The sequence below is a fragment of the Ammospiza caudacuta genome, chromosome 1 (assembly GCF_027887145.1).
Source record: "Ammospiza caudacuta isolate bAmmCau1 chromosome 1, bAmmCau1.pri, whole genome shotgun sequence".
Classification (NCBI taxonomy): domain Eukaryota; kingdom Metazoa; phylum Chordata; class Aves; order Passeriformes; family Passerellidae; genus Ammospiza; species Ammospiza caudacuta.
In genome coordinates, this window is record NC_080593.1 from 129,300,560 (window position 1) to 129,314,990 (window position 14,431).

General features: G+C 36.3%; 1 protein-coding gene across 1 annotated transcript in view; it reads right to left on the reverse strand.

Moving 5' to 3' along the window:
- Positions 1-14,431, reverse strand: part of ZFPM2 (zinc finger protein, FOG family member 2) — a 308,278-nt gene that overhangs the window by 246,954 nt on the left and 46,893 nt on the right. Inside the window, exon 2 of the mRNA XM_058809042.1 lies at positions 4,048-4,206. Within this exon, the coding sequence (XP_058665025.1) occupies positions 4,048-4,206 (159 nt within the window). The remainder of the gene's footprint in view (positions 1-4,047; positions 4,207-14,431) is intronic.

Below are 14,431 nucleotides of genomic sequence, written 5' to 3' on the forward strand. Positions count from 1 at the left end.
TACCCTCCTTCTATCTTTCCTTCTGCAATTATTAGCCATATTGCACTTCTCACCTCTTTTAACATCAGCTTATTTTCTTATTCCAACCTACAGTAGACAAAATTTAATCTTTATGTCCAATCTCCTAGCTTCCAAATCCAGCCTATCTCTGTTCTGCATGGGAGAGAAGCTACTTTCTCCTTACACAGACTGTTCAAATACTGGCATTTAAGTAATAAATTTTCTACATCTGAATTTAATCTGATTAATTCTTAATCTGATATAGGCTCTGATTCCAGACACCCACAGTTTAAAAAAATATTCAGCAAGGGAGATTCCAGGCAAATAAAGTCTTTGTATGGACAGCATCATCAGATACCCTCTTTATTAGAAGAACAGCAATTTGTAGTAACTAAACAGAAACAGCATTTTCAAAGGCTGTTTTCAAACTGACAAAATGTAATGCACTATCATCAAGGCTACCCTCTACAAAGTTTTTTGTTTCTACTTCAAACACAGAGATTAGTACAGATTTGTAGTAGAACACCACTATCCTGTTTCCAAAATATTTTCTCCTAATCTCACTGTCACAACTGCCAACGAGTCAAACTTAACTGCCATCAATTATGAAGATCTTCATCCAAAAGGTTAAAAAAAAAACAGAGTTGGAAGCTTAAAGCAATCCCTGACAAATAGTAGGCTGGTAATTTCCATTTCAGCTTTGAATATTTACATGCTTTAACTGTTGTTCACTTCTTCACATTTGAGTGTAAATGAAGACCACATAGGAATAAATATCCACATGCAGAAAAGTTAATTTTGTGGTACTGCAGAAGTGTGGGAGAGAAAGAATTTTCCAGATTCCTTGTCATAAAAGCCACCAAGCAAGTAAAAGGAGAAGGAAAAAGTAATAGCGGAGAGGCAAAATTTTGAAAACAGAGAAGTTGTAAAATGACATGTAGCTCAATCAAGGTGATTAATTTGCTTCATACTTTGCAGAGGCTTTCCCGTTCACCTCCTAATTCTGGCAACTATTCCGCTGAAGCTATCTCACACACCCAAATAAGATGGGAAAAACACGGCTTTATAAAAGTTCCTGTTCGCAATTTAGACAGTAAGGGACCGCTCTCTCTTATAATACCATCAGGCACAGTTTGACAGGAAAATCTCTTCAAGAAGCCAAAGTTACCAAGTTGTGAACCTGTAAGTCCTCTATTCTCATTCCTCAAAATGAATTGTGACTTCAGTAATTTTTGCCTTCAGTCCTAGTTTGTACAGCAAAAAGCCCCTGGTTTTAGGTGGTACTTGAATTTACAGAGCTGGGTAAGTATAAAAAACATACCATGGATGAAGCCTCACAAACACCTCCTCCCCAACAGCTGTGTCACTTGTTCCCCATGCCTCTTGATTCTCGCAGGAAGCCCCGCTACTCATTTGTCCTCTTGCTCTGGGTCAGCTGGGAAGAAACCCCAGGGGAGGGAAATAGGGAGACAGGACAGATAAAATTTATATCCAAGAAAACACCTTTAAATTCTAAAACCATTAATGGTCCATGTTAGCAAGGACAGAATTCAGAGATAGCATAATGGATTCCCATGCCAGTTCTGACATATTTCTGGGGAAAGGAAACCTGTTGCATGAGAAAACACAGATCTACACTTACTTTTCCCTTATTTGGAAATATTTGTCACTTATGGGCTGCCAATACTGTCAAAGAGCAGAAGAAAAATCAAAAATCAGACCCTCAAAACAGAAATTAGACTGCCTTTATTTGTTCTCTAACCTATTTGGCACACATCTCATTTTCTTTTTTTTTTCATTCTCATAATGACTTTTCATTCACGATGTTTAAAAATATTTCCATGAAAAAAAGAAAAGCTTATTTCTTATACTATCTTTTAATTTCAAACTGAAGCACTACAAAGAAAAACAAAAGGCTAGGAATTCTTAACAGATTCATGAAAAAAAAAACCCAAGAATTAGTCTAATTTTTAGTATTTACTATATAATAGAGTCACAAACCCTTCCACTAAGAAAGAACACAAAAGAAATTTATTTGCTTTCCAGATTAGTTTTGTCTTCTTAGGGTTTATCTTCAGAAAAACATAGGCAGCCTCATGCTAATGACACTTAAGATGTGACCCTGAAGAAGTAGGACATTCAACAGAAGTTGAGACATGAATTAAAACCCAGCACATTTCCAGTCTCCCATTCCATCCTCTTCCAAGGAGATTTCCAATTTGCTTCAAAGTGGGACTTTTTGTCACACGGCTTCAGCTGGAGGTACATTAGAAATTTTATGTGCCCCTTGATCCTTAGAAATCTTCTTTTCAACTCTTCTTCTGCAGCAGTTGCACTGAAGAGACTTAAGATTCTTTTATAACTACAACACAAAATCTGCTGGGAAGTCAGAAGGCATTTAGCCTGAAGAATAAGCAGATATCCTTAATAGAACATATAATCAAGATTCAGATTTAAATGTATTCCCATTTGATTCCTGATCTTCTTTAATACAGTGATTCAGTGATTTCCCTGAAAGAGGTGTTTATTTAAAGGGAAGATCCAAGACAAACTGAAATTCAATGTAAATTTGCAATCCTGACTGCTGTTTTAAAAAAAAAAAATTTTTTTTTCTTGATTTCACCTAAAACCATATTATTTTCCAGTGGTGGGTCCTGGAAATGCAGTAAGAAGTAGAGAGAAGTAACTAAATCAAACTGGTATGATGTGAACCAATAGTGGGACATAGTATTCCACTGCTAACAGGATGAATTCAAAAGACACCAGCGTAACAATTATGCAAATAGTGATTTAAATATTTATTTAGTACTGTCAGTAACAGGAGGAGAACTTTTTTCCAGCTAAGGAAAATGGTGTCTGAAAGGTATGTGAACCAGTGAACACAAAGTAATTCTGGTATTTGTTCACATTGCAGTTGTAATAGTAATAAGTTCTTTCTGTTTGTAAAGAATCCTTTCATAACCTGGTCTCTCCTCACGGTAAGATTTGTAGCAGCTGAATTCCAAACTATCGATTAGAATGTTTTGATCTCTTAGGGTAACTGCCTAAGTATTAAGAACCTGTAGAAGCTCCATAGAGGATATATAGAAAATGCATAGTAATGCCTTTGCCACTGATGCCTGAAGACTCTCTCAGAAGGATTGATATTCTGCAGAACACTTGACTTGTCAAACGGATTTATTCAACGTTGTCCAAGACAAATGAAAGTAATACAAAACCAGAAGCAATCACGTTATCCTGAGAAAATGTATGTCAATATCCAGGAAAGAACAGAAAGACAGAGAAACCATCAACATCCAAATGCCTGAGGGATTTGTGGACTAACAGAAGAAAACCACCACAACAACTTCAGCTATTTGATAGGCATCCTTACCTGCAGAAGACAAACAATAAAGCAATCAAGTAGATATCTGGCAGGAAGAAGGTTAATTCAATGTTCCAAATAACAATAGTGTGTTTTTCTGCCAGCTGACTGGGAAGTAGCACAACTGCTTGCAGACTGAACTGGTAAGTAAGAATGAATTGGTGTGTCTTATGCTAAAATACCTCAATCTCCAACAATTCGCAAGTAACAAGTACACCAAAAAGGTATTTGCAACTTCAAAAGTTATCCTTTCACAAAGCACTGGTTTTCTACTGTGCATAATAAATTCTATAATAAGCTCTATTTTAATCCTAGAATCTACAGACACAATCTGCTTTCCTAGCAATGCTTCCTAGGCAAAAAAGCAATGAACAGACATGCTGCATTGCTAGCTTCAGATCTGATAATAATTGACTTCTGGGGCCTGTTCTCTACAGTTATATATGTAGAAAATAACACTTGTAGCAAAACACTAAGGCAAGATGATTCATGTCCCTGAAAAGCGTCCCTCAACATACTTGAATATTTATTCCTTACCAGACTTAATTTCCCAAGTGACTCTTTTTCCTATTTTTAAGGTAGCATTAAGAGGGTTTTTTGTATGTTTTAAACCAAGAAATCTCTTTCACCAATTGGACAAAGCTTGGCCAGTATTCTCTCAAGAGGTTGGCTACAATGATTACCTTTATTACAAAAGTATTCCACTTCTTCACAGCTCAGATTTTCAGGCTCAAACTCTGCAGAAAAGCTTTCCTCCAACGGAAAGTCTTCTTTTGAGACAGTATCATTTTCCTCAGACAGGCACTCTTCTTCTTCATCCTCAGCAGCATCCTCAAGGGGCCCTTAAAAAAGAATCAGGGACACTGTGGCAAAACCATCTAACAGGACAATGTGAAACAAAACCTTAGTGAACTTTTAACTGGCATTCTTCAGCTAATTTTTCCTTTCACAGCTGTGTTCAGCACTTATTAGAATTGGAAAAATAACATTTTATGGAAATTGAAATTGAAAGTGACTTTTCCTGATTACTTCAGAATATGCAAAATGTCATTAATAATATGTATTAATAATACTCACACATGGGGGTTTTTCATTATTCATTGGGTTCTACTATTAAACACAGACAGTTTTAACAGCTGAAATCAAAGCTGTATTTGTAAAATGACATAAACAGTGAAGAGCTTTCTCTTGTTTGTTAGTGATTGTTTTTGATGCTGAATTACAGTACTTAAAATGTTCCTTTACAAGCTTTGTTCATCAAATTACAAGTACAGACAACAGTGAAATACTACAAAGGTTTTGACAGCAGAAACTTCAGCTTATTCTGCTATTTTGCTCCAACCAGCCCCTAATGGTATCCATGATCATTCATGCCAGACTCTTTAACAGATTCCCAGTCAATGGACAGGACTCAAGAGACTATTTATTCATTTCACAGAGGCCAAACAAATGTCATGGTAAACTGCCAGACCTGGGCTACAAAAACATCAACAAATTAAAGAAACGGGGCATGAGTTTGAATTTGAAATGGTAGTCTGAGGTCTTTAACTTTTCTCCTAGTTACCCAGAGATACTACTGCTACAGATCCTCTCGAAGAGACAGCACCAGACAGATTATTACACATTAGGTTACCAATTAGAATATACTCAAAAATTAAAATCTTTCTTATATACACACACTTCAAAATCATTGGTTAACAGGAACTATTTGCTAAAGACTCTCTTTTGCAGGATGTAGAATTTCACCTAGATTGAAATAGAGATTTGAAATAACAATTTGAACATATTTTAATTTAATGAAGATTTTATTAAATGTCAGTATGTTTCAAAATCCATCTTAAGACTGGATTTCAAAAAAGAGATTTCATTATACATGGTTGAGGCTTGAAAAAAATTACGTATTTCGCTCTCCAATGAAAGCGCAGCCTCATTTATAATTGACTGAGTATTTCTTCTTCAAAATGAAAGCGAGCTAGCTAACGAAAAAAATGTGATTTGTATTTATATGATAGTTTTATGGTATTAAATACACTATTCCTATATAATCTATCATGCTGAGATACAATACATAAATGATTCTGTTGTGTTCAATGAAAAGGAAGGAATAAATTTTTAAAGAAATCAAATATTGACTACTCTCTAATTTTATGTAATTTATTATGAACCAGTGACTACCTACATTTATTAAAACAGAAAAATTCACTTTAGGCTAGGTTGTGTAATTCTTGCTTCAAAGAAATATGATGGTTACTTTTTATTGAAATTGATTGAGATTCCCAGCTGGGATTCCATAAATTAATATTGCTTACTATCTTTCATGGAAATATGACTCTCTGTGCCAGCTGAGAATCTGACCAAATGAGCCCACTTTTGTAGACACTTACTCTCCAACAGTAGCTGTCATTCAACAATATAGCTCCTAAAATAAGGGGCTATTATTATGGCTGAAGAAATAAAGATTCTCCCTATCAAAGTATCCATTACTGTTAATTGCACCTTCCAGCCATGCTGGGAAAAAATCCAGCAACTGCATATGCAGGGGGAATGAAGAGTGGCTATGGCACTGCACAGAGCAGAGAACAAAGCCCGAGCACACGCTGGAGCACTGCGCTGCAGCTGAACATGGGCACTCCAGGCACCTCACGTGTGCCCAGGTTCATGAAATGAAAGCACCAAGGGTTCTGCAAAAACTACCAGAAATAATACTCAGATTTCATTTTATCATTAATATGTAACGTTGTCTGTAGAGCCATTTACTGGTGTGTACTCCTAGTAATGCCTGGATAAATAAACCAGGAAAAAATATGCTATTTTAGGGAAATGTAAGTTTTTGCCACATATAAAAATGTATTAATACCATATTTTGCATCATTGCAAGTGCAGCTATAAGCCTAATAAATTTTCCAAATATTTTAAATCTGAGCCAAAAATTTTAACTTCAGCCAGCATTTTTAGTAAAAGTCAATTTCCTGCTGAATGACTAGCTCTTTGTTATTGACTTTCAGAATGTGTCTTACAAAATACAGCAAAAGCAATTTAGCTGCAAGTAATCCAATTGGCATGTATACATGACATTTAGGTCTGTTTCTAGGTGTTAAACCAGTTTGTTTGATCAGGTCCCCAATATATAATCAGCAAGCTAATCATCACTGTATGTTAATTAGGAAAAGAACAGAAATACTGTTGCTACGCTTTCATTTGCAGCAGTCATGGAAACACACTTTATAATTTCCATTGACACTCTTTCCAAGAAAGGAGAAGAAAGACAATGTACACACCAACTCCACAGCACTGGTTCAAACCTCTGTCATTTTGTGGGCTGGGACTTTATTTTTTAAGTCAATCAGACTAGAAAAAATGCTGACTAATGCTACTATAGACATATCCTATGTACAAACAGGTACATAACATTTCCTAAAGTAACATGTCCAAGCATTTGCAAACATAAATGTAAACCTTGTCACAACCCAAGGAGATCAGAGGTGTGCGTGCCTCTACACCAGGCTTTGCCTTGCAGGTGCAGCCCACGTACAAAACCCAGTGAAGTTTATCCAGGCGCATACGGGCACACAGCAGAGCTTTAACTAAGAGGCGTTGGCATCAGAGCCTGTGCCCCAAACACCAGCAAATAAAAATACTCAGGATGGAGGATCCACGCATAAATATTTTTCTAGGTTTCAGGCAGCTGCTGCCTTGTCTAATTCACCCATCTACAATCTGATCTTTGGGACAAATTCCGTCTTAACGCATGTTGAGCTGTCTTTCATTATTTAAATGTCAAAATACATCCAGTTCATGCCCAGAGCTGGTGTATTGTAACTGGTAAGTGAAGAGTAAGGCATTGTACAACGTCAATAAGACCAACTCCCAAGAATAATATCAAAATTAAGTATTTCTCAGTTGCTAGTTTCATGGGAACTCAAAATTGATGACTGCTGTGGACATTTTTGATTATCACTCAAACATACGTTGGGTTAAAGAAAATACTAAAATCCAAAGCCATTACAAGGAAATATAAATAGATTAAATTCTCTATTCTTGATTACTTTATCTAATTACTTACACATAAACAGACAATAAACAAAAATGCATTTTCAGAATTTCACAATAAAGAGCACATGGAACTAAATATTCTTGAAAAAATGCAAAACCATTAATTATGCAGGCTTATGTTTGTGTGATTCGGTCATTTTGGTGTCAGCAAAAACCTCTAGCTGGTACAAGTAAATTCTATTACCTAGAGAACTAAGAATTTATCTGGTTCAAAGACTTATAGGTAGGTTATCGACATTGACCAGCTCCTCTATCTAGGGAACAACCTGCACAAAAGCTACTACAACTTTTTTACCCGATTTAAAATACTTTAAACTACTTGCCATATAGACAAAAATAAATGTGACTTAAAACAGAGTTCCTTTCAACTGTTTTCTGTGATAGTGCTTTTCCTCCCCCAGTTGTTATCATGTTGAAATATTACCTTCAATAGTTCAAATATAGGTTAATCAGTTACTTTCGTACCATGCTTTACCTTCTGCATTTCTTTAAAATTTTTGATTTAATAGTATTACTCCCATTACTTAAACTAATCATGTTATGACGTACTTGTGGCAAAATATTTACTATGTCTGCTCTTATTTCAACTGGACCAGGGGTAAGGTCCCATCCTGTTCTGCTAAAAAATCCTTTTTTAATAACTGCTGATTAAGTGTCACTTTTAAAGCCAGTTGCCATAATGACAGAGCAATGAAAATCCAAAAATTGCTACTACTGAAATTCATCTGAGTGTCACAGTGATCTGAAAACAAACAGCTCTGAGATATGATTAGAGTCTTTAATAATTAAAGCAGTAAAATTTCAAATTTAAGCAGTTTAAGAATTTAGATGAATAGTTAATTCCAGAAATTGTCTAGATGTTTGTCTTCTCATTTCAGCAATTCTTTTTCTATTAGCAGTTTGTGAAAGAATGTGACGCAATATAAGGAGAGGTGATTCTGAAATGCTTCAGATTAGCTAGATAATGATGAATAGTTAAGAATTCCCAATTGCACTAGGTAAAACCTCAATTTCTAATCTTAAATGGGCATACTTTAATTTGAGGCAAATTAAGTCTCTATTAACTCATTCTGTATTTTGCATGAAGCCCTGAAATAAACTTTTTCCTTTACAAAATGAGCAACTAATCATGATGTACACAACCAAGGATTTAGAGGGGTTGAGTAGTTTACTTACCCACTTGGTACTTACTCCAATTCATGAATATTTATTGATAAGAACACAAATCTCAACTCTTTTTGCAAACAGCAGAGGTAAACAAGACACGGTAGAAAACAGTACAACTAGTGACAGCAATGAAATAGTCAATGTGGTAGAAATCTGTATGGCTTAGTGGACACAGTAGTCCACTTTGAGAAACCACCACATATAATTTGATACAAATAACAGTATCCACTGAGGAGAGGCTGACGAGTGAGCTGCATGTGCCTTCATGGAGAAAATTACTTCTGATTGAGGCCACTTGCCAGCACAGTGTGGGGAAATCTGAGCTGTGCCCCCTAATTTGTACCAGATTTACAGGCACTCAAGGACATATTTTTTTAGCACTATTATTAAATACTAAATAAATAAATATTCCTAAAATATCATATACTGTAATGTAAATGCAAACATACAGATGCAAGCCCACAAAGATAGCTACCTAAGGGGCAATCTCAACACAGTGAGTAACAGATGCTACCTCAGCACTTAAAAGGACAGGCTACATTTAACAAAACCAGCACTGCAATAATTTTAATAAAACATAAGAGTGTGAGAATAAGGATTCTGAAAAAAATTATTTACACTCACTTAACAAAAGACACTTTTGCTACAATAAACACTCCTCTTAACACAAATTTGAGCATCGAATCCTTTGAGCACATTAGTCCTGATACATCAATGCTTGACTCCAGTTTTATGGTACTATAACTGTAATGAAATAATTGAAATTCAATAACACTAAACTGGGTAAGTTCTGTAATAATTTCTCATAGTCAAATTCATCAGCCTTGGCCCTAATGAAACCACTTAAATGCACGCTCAAATTAAGCACGTGCTTAATATGCTTTTCTGTCCAGTGTTTTGCACTTAAAATGCATGTATCCTATAGCAGAAAAGTATTGTTGGAATAATTATCTCATGAAAATGTGAAGTGGTTAGCTCTTTCTCACCTACCGATATTCTCCTCCATTCCCACAGCAGCAACATAAATCAGTGCTCTTAACAAATTAAGAATGCCTCAGAAAGCCTACGATACTTGACGGCGAGTGGCTGGGGAGAGGTTAATGAGTATAATTAGTAGTAGCAGCATTAAATAGTAACAACTTCAATAAATCAGAAGCCTGAAATTCACTGGATCAACATCAGAAGACATTTTGCATGTTCTGTGGGATCCATTCAGTAGTTCCTAGGAAAACATGCTGCCACATACAGATTATCCTTAGCTTATGGTAAGACCTAGGTATGTGATGCTCTCTGATTACAGAGGGAAAAGCTTCAGAAAAATCAATCCATTTATCTCCTCTTTCAACATGAACATTTCCTTCCAAGTAGAAACGATTACATAAGACAAGCAGCAGGCAAACACTTCCTATTAATTCACATTGCAGGGATTTTTTTTTCTAAAAATTCAGCAAGGAATACTAAAAATAAAAGAGAAGGTTCAATTTATTTCATTTTAAACATGGCAATGGGAGTGAAGACATCCTACAATAACTCAATTTTCTCTTCCTCTTGGAAAGTTTTACATACAGGACTTCCTTAGAGCCTTCTCCATCCTCTTTGTCCATTGAGTTTATTAGTTATTTACCTTAACTCAATTATTTCTGTTATTTCTATTAAATTTTGAGCTATCCTTAAGAAATGTAGTGTACGCAGTGCGTTGTGTGCATATTGAACCTCTCCAGTCTGTTTAGCAAATTAGCTGAACTTCAGAACTTTTGTCCAGATTGGAAGATTGCTCCTGTTTGTAAGCAATTCCTTACATCTTCATTGGGGCATCCAAGCAGAATGAACCATTTCCCACTATCAAACTGGGAGGAACTTTATAAGCATGATTCAGTGACAAACTTAATAGAGGGAAAGGAAATGTTTTTTGGACACTATAAATCTATAGCAACCTGATGTAATTGAGCTTAACAGCAAGAAAAAGGTATAAAAGTATATTTCTGTAGGAAAAAAAAAAGTTATTTTTAAATACGTAAGTTCTTCCTGCAGCCACTCACTTTTAACGTAAGTTGCATCAGGGGATCTGGTAGGAAGGAAATATTTTTTATTAATTTTCCCCTTATCTGTAAGAAGAATGCTGATTTTTTTTTTCATTTACGTTCCTTGCCTGCAGGTAGCAGACCAAGAAAATCATATAGCAGAATTTTTTCCTTTTGATTAATTTCTTTCCATGTGTTATGTTATTTCTTATATATAATTGATTTCAGGTTTTGCTTGTAGCTGTACATCTTTTTATATCTGTACCTACTGCCTTCCTTCAATCAAGAAAGTTGAAGGAAATTACCTGAATTTTGTTAAGTTTATTAAAAAAGGAGCTCTGTGAATATTTAAATTGAGTTTTGAAATGGTAATACAAGAAAGATATTAGAGAATTTTAATAGTAGGTTCAATTTGACCCACAGACTATTGTAGAAAGGGTCAAATTTTATTCAAATTATTTCTTTACAAAAAAAAAAATGAACCCTTTGATTTTATTAAAGTAGATTAATATTCTTCACTGCTAGGTCTTTTGGCACTTTGGTGCACGACAGCATTAACTGTGCTTGTATATGAACTTTTCAAAGACCTTTAAATGTTCCAGTAATTTGGAACTTCACTTTCATTTATCCTCTTGTCTTCTTTTCCCTTACCATTATCCAAGAGGCTACAACAAAATTAACAGTGCCCATGGTCAGTTTGCTCTTAGAGCCAAGGCCAGAATATTTCCAATCAATAAATGTGAAATGATGAAAAAGGAACCATTGAAAATATGCTTAGGGAGACATTAATTTCAAAAAATAGTGTGCAAGTGCGCACAGAACATGAACTGCAAGACCTTTGCAGTTAAATATCAGACCTCCGTTTTCAAGCAGGGGCTCATGCCAAAATACATGTCTTAATTCTACCTACACTTGTAACAGCTGCACAGCAGATGCTCCACAGCAGGTGCTGCTCCGTGTGTTTCTGGTGATGCAAAGGGAGAAAGGGAAGAACAAAGGGGACGAGTACTGCGACTCAGCACCCTACAAAAATCACAGCAGCAACACAGAACTACCACAGTGCCAGAGTGCACCAATTTCCAATTTTACTGAAGGGAATTTTTAACTAAAGCAAGCAGCAAGCTGGACATAAAGTTCTCAGAGATGCATTTGTGATCCTTTTAGACAACTTTTCATGTTAGGAATAGTTTTACAGTGGTAGTTTATCAGTGGTTTTCTTAAATTTAACAGAGTAAAAAAGGAAGATTTCCTGCTTCCTTACACAGAAATATTATGCCTGAAGCACTTTCCCCTGAATTATTATATATTTTGCCAGTTTTAAATATATCATTTATTTCTGTTTATTCCCATCTGCTAAATTTTACAAAACAAATTTTGAAACCACTAGCAATCTAATTCAAAATACTGGCAATATCATTTGCCCTATGAAACACAGCTCCTTTTCATGAAAATATTTTCCAGTTCTAGTGTATTGTTTTAGCTAGATAAGTATGATGATAATGTTTAAACTTACAGCCTTAAAAAAAAAATTAAAAAAGAAAGCATCACTTGTGTAAGAAGATGGCTTGTTGATTCTGTCTCCTTCCCTAAAATGAAATGCAAAAAAAAAAAAGGGGTATCACTTATAACTTTTTCCTTAATAAGTTCATATTGTTTTCCACAGGTTTTATTTTAAGATTTGATATTCACCTTTCTAATAAAGAAAAATCCCTCATCTTGCATCTTACAATAAGGTAGATAAAAATTAAAGGCGCAATTTTAGAACAATACCCGGACTCTCTTTTCAGTTTGTTGTACTACTGTAGGGGTTTTTTTAAAACTCAGCCTAAGAGAGCAGGGAATAGACACATCTACAGCAACCAATCTACACCAATACCTGTCATATAATATCTATGGTATGCTGCTCTAAGCAGTTGAGGGAAATCCTCTGAGGATTCAGGATCCAGAAATTTTCAGTAAATCCTTTCCTCCAGTCCTAGCAAACTGTGATAGCGGTAAGTAAGAGGACTTTCTTTCCATGTCTCAATCTCACCGTTCAGAATTTCTGTCATGTAGGTGACACACTGCCCAGCACCCAGGACACCTTCCTCTACAGCCCGTCTCCTTCATCACATACTGCTGTAGCAAAGCAGTTTCAAACATCATACCCCAAACAGGATGAATTTTATCTTACACACAGCCAAGTGATATTTGGAGCTCAAAGCTTTTCAGAGCCATGAGGACAGCAAAAGTTCACTCTGCTTCCAAAGCCAGTGCTGCCCTTACCCCAAACCCAGGACTTCACAGGCAATCACATGTGCAGTGAGTGACACATACTGGTATTTGCTAATCACTGTTCTCCCTCACCTGCTGGAGGGAAAAATGGGATGCAAGTAGGAGCACTTTGAAGCCACTAATGATGCTGCTGCAGTGTATTTAATGGCCAGCATGTTAGCTACGATGAAAGAGGAACCTCACATCAAGTACATTAAGGGATCAGAGGAATATATACTCATTACTTGCTGTAATTTTACATCCCCAGTTTCAAGACAAAATACTCACATTTTTCTCATCCAGCAAAGACACACTATTGCTGTAGAAAATAAAGGGGGTCTTTTTTCTTCTATTTATTTCATATTTTCTAAGTTTGTATGTAGCTGCAGATAATTCCTGTTCATCTTTTGTTTCTAGCTGCATTTCCTCAGATGGAAACTGATCTCTCATCTCTGCACATCATCACGTAATTAAATCAAAAAAGCAGAAAAAAGGAATCTGGACTTTTTACATTCAGAAGTCAGTAGTGAACCTATGACTTCTCTCTCTGGTTACTATTTCTCTTCAAATTACTATTGCTTTTTTTCCCTTGTGTCTTTTGCTTATATAAGTGAAACAGAGAATACTGCAGAAAAAGAAGCCCCTGAAGACAGCCCAAATTCAATTTCTAGTAACATGACCAAACTTACAAGGATTGTATGTGGACTTCAGTGCCAATTTGAGTTAGACCTCAATAAAAAGTCAGCAAATCCAAACTGATTCATAACATAATAACATGGTTAAAGGGAAAACCTTGAAACACAGCAGGTGATAGACACAAATGGATATAACCACCATGCTTAATCTGACTGCCAGCTCTAAAGTATCAGGAAAGGGAAGCTGAGAAGTTAGGAATTAACTAAACCACAAACTTCATTATCATTTTCTCACAGACATGCATGAGAATGCATGGTAATCTAGTTTATAGAGTTTTTTTTTAATTTGACAATAATATGGCCTGTTAAATCAGGTTCACCTGCTCAGGGTTGTGTCCAGGGAGTTTTGAGTATCTACAGAGAAGGGGACTCCCCAACCTCTCTGGCAGCCTGTTTCAGTGCTCAGTCACCCACAAAGTAAAGCTGTTTTTCTTCACATTTAGATGCAACTTCCTAGGTTTCAGTTGGTGCCCTTTTAGCTCCTTATCCTTCACTGGGGACCACTGAACAGCAAGGCCCCATCCCCTCGACACCCACCCTTAAGGTGCTTGTATGCTTTGAAAAGTTTCCCCTCTCATCCTTCCTTTCTCCAGAGTAACAGGTCCAGCTCACTCAGCCTTTCCCCATAAATGAGGAGCTCCTGTCTCCTCAGCATCTCCTTAACCCTCCTAGTGCACCCTCTCCACTTGCTCTTTGTCTCTCCTGAACAGTGAGTCCAGAACTGGACCCAGCACTCCAGATGTGCCTCAGGATCAGCTCCTCAAACCTGCTGGCAATGCTCTTCCTGCTGCACCCCAGGACACCCTTGGCCTCCATGGCCACAGGGGCACTGCAGGCCCACAGACAACTTGTTCTTCACCAGGACTCCCAGGTTCTTT